The sequence below is a fragment of the Dermacentor silvarum genome, chromosome 2, assembly GCF_013339745.2.
Source record: "Dermacentor silvarum isolate Dsil-2018 chromosome 2, BIME_Dsil_1.4, whole genome shotgun sequence".
Classification (NCBI taxonomy): Eukaryota; Metazoa; Arthropoda; class Arachnida; order Ixodida; family Ixodidae; genus Dermacentor; species Dermacentor silvarum.
This window is the reverse complement of record NC_051155.1, coordinates 133,745,426-133,756,001: the sequence shown is the minus strand read 5'-3', so window position 1 is coordinate 133,756,001 and position 10,576 is coordinate 133,745,426. Positions and strand designations below refer to the sequence as shown.

General features: G+C 46.1%; 1 protein-coding gene across 1 annotated transcript in view; it reads left to right on the top strand.

Moving 5' to 3' along the window:
* The first annotated feature begins 353 nt into the window (after positions 1–353).
* LOC119440398 (sodium/nucleoside cotransporter 2-like) overlaps positions 354–10,576 on the top strand; it is a 38,655-nt gene continuing 28,432 nt past the window's right edge. Inside the window, exons 1-3 of the mRNA XM_037705310.2 lie at positions 354–454; positions 2,234–2,325; positions 7,204–7,441. Coding sequence (XP_037561238.1) covers positions 2,298–2,325; positions 7,204–7,441 — 266 coding nt within the window. The 5' untranslated portion in view covers positions 354–454; positions 2,234–2,297. The remainder of the gene's footprint in view (positions 455–2,233; positions 2,326–7,203; positions 7,442–10,576) is intronic.

Genomic DNA, 10,576 nt, shown 5'->3' with positions numbered 1-10,576 from the left:
CACAATTGAACACATATTGAGTGCTCATTAGGGATCTACACAGCGCAGTGCTGTATGCCGTGATTTCCATCTTCTGACAGACTATTTTCGCACAGACAGCGCTAAGATAGTGTTTTTTCATGAATATTTTATATGTGCAAATCTTGACACCAATAAACCATGGTGTTCGTGTAAATATGCCTGGAATGAATTCAAACAAATACGCTGAATATGTTGTTAAAATTTTTTTCTTGATAGATTTGTCTATGTCACACTTACTACCAGAAATTAGTAACGACCTCACTAAATGGTAAAACATTAGGCGAATGACATATTTGCTGTCTTGTAACTAAAGTGCATGGCTTTTTTTTTCGCACACTGAACGCGTGGCTAATCCGGCACGTGTGCTTCGAAGACGAAGAAGAAGAAGAAGCAGATCTGGGGCAAGACAAGGACAAGGATTTGCTCGCCTACGGTAAGCTTTTAAAAAGGGGCCCTAGCATATGTAGGCCGCTTTTCTGGGTTCAATCCTATGTTTACTTGTGTTATATATTTCGCGCAATGAAGCATCGATATCGCATATATATCCTACAATATGCTGACTAATCTGGAAAATTGTCACTGCCTTTAGGCTTACTGGTAAAACGCTAATTACGCTACAGCTAGGGAACGATGGTCAAGATTGATATCAAGTTCAGTAGTGACCGTTGAGTATTTAGCACATCTTCACTTGCAATAATTCAAAAATTCTGTTCTAGGCCTTTCTTGCTCAGTATTCCCCTAGATGAAAAAAAGAACGTATCTAAAGCTGTTACCGCTTCCTGGATTGCTTACATATGTTCTTACGAAAGGTATTTTTCGCAAATCTTTTGTCGGTTGAATTGCGTGTATTCAAGAACCCACATCCTATGTCAGTGACTTAGATTTGCGCATACTTCGCGCATCAAAATTCAACCCAAAGTAACTTTACCTATGAATAAATACGAGTAATTTGTGCTGCTTGTGCCCGTTAGTATCCCCTCGAGCAATTTGGAAGCAAACAGACAAACTTAACCTAAGCTGCCTTAGTGGCAGAAAACGAGCGCCACGAGTAAAAAAGTTGAATGAAATCAAATGTTTGGGGGGAAAGCTACTTGCTACGAACATGTCTGATTATACAATCACGAGTAACAGGTGCACAAAATGTAGTTCAGAGTTTCCTGTAGCATTAGTCGTGACTGTACCCAGCCGAGATCTAAGGCGCATGACCAAAGTATACCGCTAAGCGCCGAAAAGGGATTACGGGGCCGTATCGCACAACGCTTATTGTCCCTTCAGGGTTTTTAGACCTCATCATAGAAGGCTTTCACCACGCAGTATGGTATTTGTGACCGTGTTATTGGAATCGCTTCTCAGATGTGAAATGACATACACACAGAAAAACAACCGTCAGAACGGCGTTTTTCTCGAGCTTTGTCAGCAGTGACAGTATATTTCTTCGCACTTCGGGCAAAGCTGAGAATATTTATTGACACATTAGCGTCATCGTAACGTATCCTTTCACTTGCACTTAGTTCAGATCACTAGACGACTTTCGCGTCTTTAATAGATACTGTACGTGAACATACTTTAGAATAAAGTCGTGTTAGTCTTGTTCGCGAGAAAACATGCTTTTTAATACCGATCACGGTAGACGTCATCGGTGCAAAAATTATCCTCTGTTGAAGTCCAGTCGTATAGTTTCTGCCTGCTAGTGTGTTCCGTTATTTTCCATTGTACACACAATCTAGCACTAGTTATCACGCTGATGTAACGATCCTACATGCCCTACACTGTATCATTAGGGCTTTGGCATAACGGAATTAAGGTGCCGACTTCCGTTGGCATAAAAACTGTCGCCCAGCAAAAATCACTGTAATTCGCATGACATAGAGAGAAGTTTTTGCTGTTGTTGTGGAAAAAACATGTCATAACTTTTAGATTTCTGGTGCGTTAAAACAACGAGCTCTTTTCTATAAGCTCAAACCTGCGCAAAAATGCTACAGCGTGCTTGGCGGCGAGGTACTCGCCGGGAGCTGCACATGCCGTTTTGTCGATGGTCATGAATCTAGTGGTCTTACATATTCCTTTGTTCATTTAAGATTTTAGTGCCACCACGTCGCAGAAACTCTTTTTTATTCAATTGTATTTGTCGCTATTTCTTCCACGTTATTATTGATGAAAGTTATTGTTATTAATTGTATTTCATTATGAAATGATTTCGACTTTTATGCAGGTTAAGTTGCCCGCTCAGTGTGTTGGTGTTACAAAAAGCCAGATCATCCCACCAGCTCAGCGGCATGATTTCGAGCACAAGAGTCCACCGAGGTGAGTTCCAAAGAAGAAATATTCAGGACAGCTTTCACTTCGTCTGTGAGATTAAGATGTCAGTCGTTCTCTTGAACTAAATCTCCAAAACACTGGAGATTTCGCGCGACCAAGCAATGCGAAATACAAGCATATGCAGGCTTCTGTGGCGTCTATAATTAAGAATAACGCTATAGTGATTGCGCCTCTCACCCGACAGATATATTCCATCTACATGTTTCATAATACTGTGCTATTGAGTTTTCTGGCTGTTCCTTCGATGCCGCCTTGCAGCGTTTGGCTAGATCGGTTTTTCAGCATATCTTGTTTGCGCCACCATGTTCGATATCACGTAACAAATATTCACAATGTGAATCTGGAAATATGCCAATAAATGTGCATAGGTATCGGCTACGTGGACGCTGTATATCTCGCCTTGGAAAGGCAAGAGAAATCTCAATGCAACATTGGCTTTGTCACTCCCAAATGGACATGATATTCTTGTGGATTCCCAGTAAACACTTCAGTACATATGACCAAATTAGTTGTGTTCGCTGCCACTAAACTTTGTTTCTCAAGAGATTGAATTAAACGAGGCATTGTAAAGCCACTGGCTTTTAGGGCAGCATTACAGCTCGCTGAAAAGAAAAAGACTTGCCATTTTGTGAAATATTGCTGCGTTATATCTACTCAGAATGCAACAAATAAATAAATGCGGAAAGACATTTCTTTTAACGCACAAAATATCAAATCGCTTTTTAAATGCTGCAATTGCACCATAGCTACACGAAATCTTATAACTGCTATGGGTTGCTTATCAATAAGCTTTTTATGAGTACTGATAGCGGAGCGAAGTATTTTTATATACAATTTTGTATACAAGAGCGGTTCTATTGATCTTATGCATTGTTCAATCAGAATTTTGGTAAACATAAGAAATTTTGAATGAAATCGCTTACGGGGCATGTTTAACTCGACGCGTGCGTTGAGACATGTAGAAGGTTGCAGGGGCGACAATAAAATGCTTGATAATTGTTTTTGCCGTTCTGGAGGCCGAATTTTACTACGGATTCTAAGCATTTCATTTGACACGCGAAGATTGTAACTGCAAGTAATACGTACACTTATGATTTTTTAATGCGTATGCGTTGTGCAACTGCAATAAAATTTGGATGACGCTTAAGCTTCGCCTTCAAGAGTGGAACGCGATAGTATTCCAAGATCCTTGACTGTTTCTCACACTTCCCGCTGCAGCTTATGTAACCGTAAAGTTTACCGGGAAACGCTGGCGGTGAACGCTATGCACGAAGGCGCGCTTTCTGGTATAAACGCGACCTCTTTCATGGGCTGGCCTTCTTTTATTGTTGGCACCTTTAATATTTCAGTCTGAGAAGATTTAGCTTAAAAGGCACGCGCTATCGGTGTTTTGTTTCATGAGAATAGTTTGTTGGCTGTCACTCTCAAAATTCCGAGGAATAACTTTGTAAAGAATGCAAGACAAAGTGCGAGCAACATTAGTGGTAAAACATATTTGGATGGCCTGCGTGGTTGGCGATGATTTTTTTCGGCCGCGGGCGCCAATGCCGACGCCGATGCCGGATTTTCGGTGACACGGGGCCCTAAACGCTATCGCGTTAAAATTCACCTCCCTACGCGAGGAATATATTACCCCTACGACATATCTACACAACAAACATACGAGAACATAGTTGTGTACATTGCCTGGCAGCATAAACTCCCTTCAATAATATCAAGAATGTAAACCCGAACCTATAGTAGTCATGGTTGGACCGTATGTGAGGCAGTAAAAAAAGCAATGTGTTCGTTCGGCGCCGAAACGGCAGATAGCTTTCAAAACAAACTTAGGCAGCTTCGGCTAGGCGCATGCTTACTATCATTATCCCACCGGCCGCACAGACAACGACAAATCATCGCACAGACAAATCACCGGCAGCACAGACAACGACGTCTATTGCCCGTTTACTTTTTTTTAGCTAAACCCTGCAAAACTGCGCTTGCAATGCAAAACTGCAATGAACTGGCCTGTCGATATTATAGATTGCGGCCAGCATTATTCAATAGTTTCTTTCGCTCGTTTTTTTTTGTCCTTATCAACCGTTCAAGACGAGTCGCTTCTAGTAATCACTTCAGCGTTGCGACACTTGAAATAGTGACAAAGACTGAAGAAAAAAAAAAAGCATCGGAGCCGAATCGGGGAATTATACCGGTCCTGAGCGCCAACAAATATGTGCATCACTTTTTATTTACTTTTCCTGACAAGAGCAGTCGTGCAACAGATACACCTAATGCAATGCGTTTGACTGTGTTAGAAATGCGCAACAGTGCGCTAGGGTTTCGTCCAAGTAAAGGTGATTTCTGAACGTGTGTTGCGTCAACGACCAAGGCAAATAACAGTAATGGCGGATTGTAATGAAAAAAAAATGTGGTTGATCCCTCTTATATAGGAATCGGTATAGAACACGAAAGTGAAACGTGTCTTCACAGAAGTAGTGTAATGTTTATTGCACATTGATATATAATGTCTATTGGTGTTTTGTGGCTAAAGCGCCCTTAGGCGTTGATGCACCCACGCTGACGCCTGGTGGCACGTCTCCTCCATCACGACTACCAACGTCGATGACCATGAGCAACCGTCGTGCATATGGAAGCTGCACTACGCTGCACACGCTAGCACAACGCGAAAGACGAAGCACGTAACTGACACACTAATACAACGCGCAAGACAAAGCACGTAACTGAATCGTCACCGAGTCAAATCAGCGCGTACAGCGCGTCGTAATTGCAGCCTCCGCGATCAACTTCAGAAACATTTTCAGAGCTAATTGCGGAGGCCACGCTCCGCTGTGCTGAGTACGGTGAACGCCACCTAGGTGGCGTTGGTAGTGCTTCTTGATGCCAGCGTCCCTTCGAATGCTGGCATCGAGGCGTCGTAGTGCTGAGACCACCGAAGCGTTCACTGTCGGTGCGCGTTAAGGCCGGAATACATGGAGCGAATAACCGGCGTCCGAGCGAAGAACTTCGTCGGGCGGCGAACGTCCGACGGCCGGCGTCAAGAAATTTGCCGTCCGCAGCCGATCTGCCTGTCCAAACATTTTCGTCGGGCGAACGCCGCCGCCGGAAGCGTCTAGCGCGCAGCGGTGGACGACAGCCAATCAGGAGGCACTAGTTCCGGTCGCAATGCATGCTGGTGTTTCGCGCGCGCGCGCCTTTTCGCGTCGTCTGCAATCGCGTTGGTGTTGCCGTGTCTGCATGTCTCTGCACCGATTGAGTAGTTCCTAGTATGATCTCTCAGGAATCGCGTTGTATTTGTACATCCCATATCCGCTGATCTGCGAGGAAACAGACAAGCAGTGCAAGCTCTCTACAACAACCTTCAACAGAAATCTTCTGATCTCAGAGGCCACATGCTGTCGTCATGCCTATCTCCCGACTTCCCCGATAGATGACGTTGGCATCGGATATTTCTTTCGCTAGGCTTAGACGCGTTCGAAACGAGAAGCGATCTCGAAAACTACTCAAGGTTATCCATAATACTCTGTCGTCGAAGCGGCCTGAGACTAAGCGAAAGCCGTTTACGCAGTCATTTGCTTCCAACTAAGTGAATTCTACAAGGACAACGCCAAATTCAGTTCGAAGCGGGCGGCCGGGACCGCCGCCAACACGGCGGCCAACGCGCGGCGGCGTTCGCCGCATGTATTGCAACACAGCAAACATCCTGCGTCGTGTCGCCGCGTCGTTACTTGACGCGTGAAGTTCGTCGAGAAAGTTCGCTCCATGTATCCCGGGCTTTAGTGTCATAATGCAGTACTTCTCTTTTCTGCTCGTAGGCGGCGGCACCGCCCCGAGCAAGAGCGCGGGTACACGGAGGAGTGTTAGATATATAAGGCGCGTCTGTGTAGCTCTCTGCGAATGCGTTTGTGGCGCAATGGGTTAAACGCTCGGCGATCTATCGTCGCGGACCGAGAGGTCGTGGGTTCGATTCCCAAATTTTGCATGTTTGTGGAACTTTTTCTTCTGGTTTCTTTCTTTGTATTATGTTCTATGACGTATTTCCGTGACGGAAATACGTCAGTGAAGTCTTGGTGGACCCCGGAATAAAACACTTTCGTGTTAAAAAAAATCGCAGTTTCGCCCGAAAGGCGAAGCATCGAGGGCGATAGGAAATTAGTGGACACATATACAAACTAAGGATAGTAGTTTTATCAGGCGTATAAACTTGTAAACATAGGTATACTAACTAAATTAACAAGCATGGTGTCACGTGCGCACAAGCAAACATGAACGCATCTCGATGACCGCGGAAACTGGCTGTCAAAACGCTGGAATGAGGCAGCGCATCAGCAGCAGCGTGCCAAGCGAGCGTCGTGCCGGCGCTCGCCTCAACGTGATGTTAGCCGCATAAACGCAGGGAGGGCCGAATCTGCCATCTCTGCCCCACCGCAGATGGCTTTCAAGATACTTCAACTCGCGGCGCAGAATGACCCCCCCCCGAAGCCCTTTGGCTCAGCGGGAGCGCGCTGCCGCAGTAAAGCGCGGCCCGTCCACCCACCCACGCTCTCCCTGGAGACTTCCGGCGCGGCGGGAGCGCAGCCGCAGTGAAGCACGGCCCCTCGACCTCCCTACCCAACCTCCAGAGCGTTGTGCGTGACTGGAAGACTGCTGCCTTCCCGCTTCCCGCCCTTGTGTGTGCGAGCCGCGATTGCCGGCTCGCCGTCGCATGCATTCACTCGCACATGGTGCGCGTCGACGATTTTATCTTTCGTGCACTTTATAAGGAACCTCATGGCGACGGCGATGATGACGACGATGACGGTGGAATTTCGCCTACGAGTGTCCATATAACCGCTATAGCAATAAAATTACCCCTACGTATTGCAGGCCCCGCCACGCAGACCTTGTCGCACAGCCGGGTGGTGGTGATCGTGCGCGGCGCTTGGCGCAAGGTGAAGTACGCCTGTCTGTTGCTGCTGCTGCACGTGTACCTTGTGTTAGCCTGCCACAGTCGAGGCTGGGGAGACAATTGGTGTACGGGTGGCAGGATCGTTGCTGCCACGGTCTTCTTCGTGGACGCCATGTTACTGCACATGCTGTGCGTCGAGGGAAACATCTTTGGCAGGTACAGATTACTGAACTCCACATCAAGCCTCATTTCACCTTGCGACAGTAATCGGATCACTATGAGTCAGCGCTGTGCTGTGCATGATTCGATTGAAATGTTCGCACGAAAAGCCTCTGAAGCGCGTGTTCAGTTTAGTTGGAGCAGTGAAACTGCTGAGGATGGTGCCGTTTCTGACAATAAGTTCATGCCCTCCGAGAGCGCGCTTTGTTACCGTCGTGCTGTGGAGTCATTGCTTTCGATCTGCTGGCAGTTACATAGCTGTTCGTCTTAGATAACAGCATCCTTTTAGAGTGTCAGTTATAAGTTTGAAGTGCTTACATCACGACTGAACATTCGCAGAACATTAGTACGGACATAGCTACTGAGCAACAGCGATTAATCCGGCTGGTAAGTATGGTTTAGCTAAACTGCACTAAACCCTATAATCAGAGGATGAAGAAGATGTTGCAGGCAAATGCGTGACATCAGTCTTCGTCGTCCTCCACTCGTGCACTGTGGCCTCTGGCAGACTAACGACCCTAGATGAAAACGTTGCCAAGGTAGCGACCCTCATTGTTCTTTCCGCCGCCCTCCTCGCTCGCGCGCACTTACTCTTTCTATTCTCCTTCATTCGCGTCGGTGATTGGTGCATTGCTTGCAGTGATGCTCTAAATGGCCAGCGGTGATATTTGATATTTTCCAGAAGGTTCAAAACCAATGCGCATGCGCCAATGATACGGTCGGATGTTTGCTGGATTTTGCCCTATTCAGCAACAATGGAGATGAATTACAGCAAATGATTGAGAACCTTAACCGAGGAAGTGTAAGAGTGGAGTTGAAGGTTAATATGCAGAAGACAAACATAATTTCAATAGCATGGCAAGGGAACAAAAAATCATTATCGTCAGTCAGCCTCTAGAGTCTGTAAAGGAGCACGTTTATTTAGGTCAATTACTCACAGGGGACCCTGATCATGAGAATAAAATTTACAGAAGAATAAAATTGGGTTGGAGTGCATACGGCAGGCATTGCCAAATCCTAACTGAGAGCTTACCAGTGTCGTTGAAAAGAAAAGTGTACAATCACTGCATTCTACCGGTGCTAATATATGGGGCAGAAACTTGGAGGTTAACAAAGACGCTCGAGAACAAGTTAAGGATCGCACAAAGAGTGATGGAACGAAAAATGTTAGGCCTAACGTTAAGAAACAGGAAGAGAGCGGTGTGGACCAGAGAACAAACGGGGATAGCCGATATTCTAGTTCATATTAAGCGGAAGGAATGACGCTGGGCAGGTCATGTAATGCGTAGGATGGATAACCGGTGGACCATTATAGTTACAGAATGGATACCAAGAGAAGGGAAGCGCAGTCGAGGACGGCACAAAACTAGGCGGGGCGATGAAGTTAGGAAATTTGCAGGCGCAAGTTGGAATCAGCTCGCGCAAGACAGGGTTAATTGGAGATCACAGGGAGAGGACTTCGTCCTGCAGTGAACATAAATATAGGCTGATGATGATGATGATGCAGCTCCATGAAAAGGCACACGGTGCTGTACTATTCTGTGTCAGAAGCTCCATACAGCTGTGTGGAAGCGAGAGTGTTTCATACAATACTTATTATTGTAGGAAACACTATGGCGGAAGCTAGCGGTGCCTCGGCCAGTGAGGCAGGAGAACGCATCAGAATGTTTTCGTCCGCGTTTTGTCACCTGCTACCGACGCCTGTAGCATCATTCGTTGCGCAAAACTACGCAAATGTGGCGTACGAGCAGACACGCAAATTATATTCACCTTGCAGAAGCACCTGGATACCGCGCAGCTGTGGCTCCGTTGCTGATGAGCAGAGCATAGTTCACTCAAGGCAATATTTTTAGAGCTAAATGCAGCCCACGTCGGCGCCGCAATACGACTATATGACCAGGCCGTTTGTGCGAGAACGCCACCGGTAATACATCATTGCACAAACAAACGTTTCGGCGCTGTAACTATATCCCGCGTTTCCTTCAATGCCGGTGCTCTTTCTCAGCAGTTCCTTAAGTTTGCTTAGCCGACAACAGGGGCACACGCCCCTCTGTATATGTCACCCACTCCGCGTCGTCTTCTTGGCGTCCAGTTGCCGTTTGCTCGTCATTGTCATCGCGTACCGTGCAAGAGCAGAGTACACCCGACACCTTTCTTTGGCAGCACATCCTAAGCTACACGCACGCACTCGCACGTGCGGAACTTCTGCTTTTGTGTTACTACGAAGTAGTGCCGTCGTTTTGCTGGCAGTGTACAGGACCAGGAAAAGCAGACATGGACACCAGAACACCAAAAGTAGGAATAACAAGTAATGAAAATCCTTTCCCTGAGCAAGCTTTTTATTCGTTATCAAATAAAACTTGAATAAACAAATTAAAATAATAATTGGTACGATTTCTTTCATGCTACGTAGTTTCCAGTTGCTTGCATTCGCTGACAACACGCAGATGCGTAGTACAAAAATGAGTGCTTCGGCTGCGTAGCGTTTGTTGCGCTGCCACATAAAGTTCTGGCCGGGTAGTGAAACAATGATTCTGCGCAAAATCAGGCTTTTAAAGCGTACCACATCATCAAGGTATCACTTGCGCTAAGGCTGTGGCGCCATCTGCAAAGATAAGATCAAACCACTTTTACACCTCGGCATCGTCTGTGTCAAAGGCAAAGGCAACAGCGTCAAAGGCAACGGCTGATTTCAACAACGACAAAACATACCTAATGTCCGGGACTAAGGGTGAGATGAGACTGAGCAATGGCTGATTGCACCATTTATTTCTTGTCGTCGGGGTGTAGAGCAAGTGCGAAGGACGTTCCAAAAGTATTCAATTTCGTCATTTCAAAGTGCGGAGCACTTCAGGGACCCGGGGTGTCGTCCCTCGTCGGTGGGTGTCACGCTCAATACAAGGTCTACGTAAGAAATATAATTCCCGTAAAATGCCCCTAAAATAGGATAAAAAACTAAATAAGTTTAAAGTAATAGAAAATAAGGAAAACATCATGAATTAACGCATTCATTTACGCAAGTTAATAAAAACTCGATCGAAAACGCCAAGCTGATACCGACACTAGTGAAGCCTAGTCTAGCCATAGCCTCACAAGTGGAAAGATTCCGCTAGGGCACGCTGAAAGAGAGCC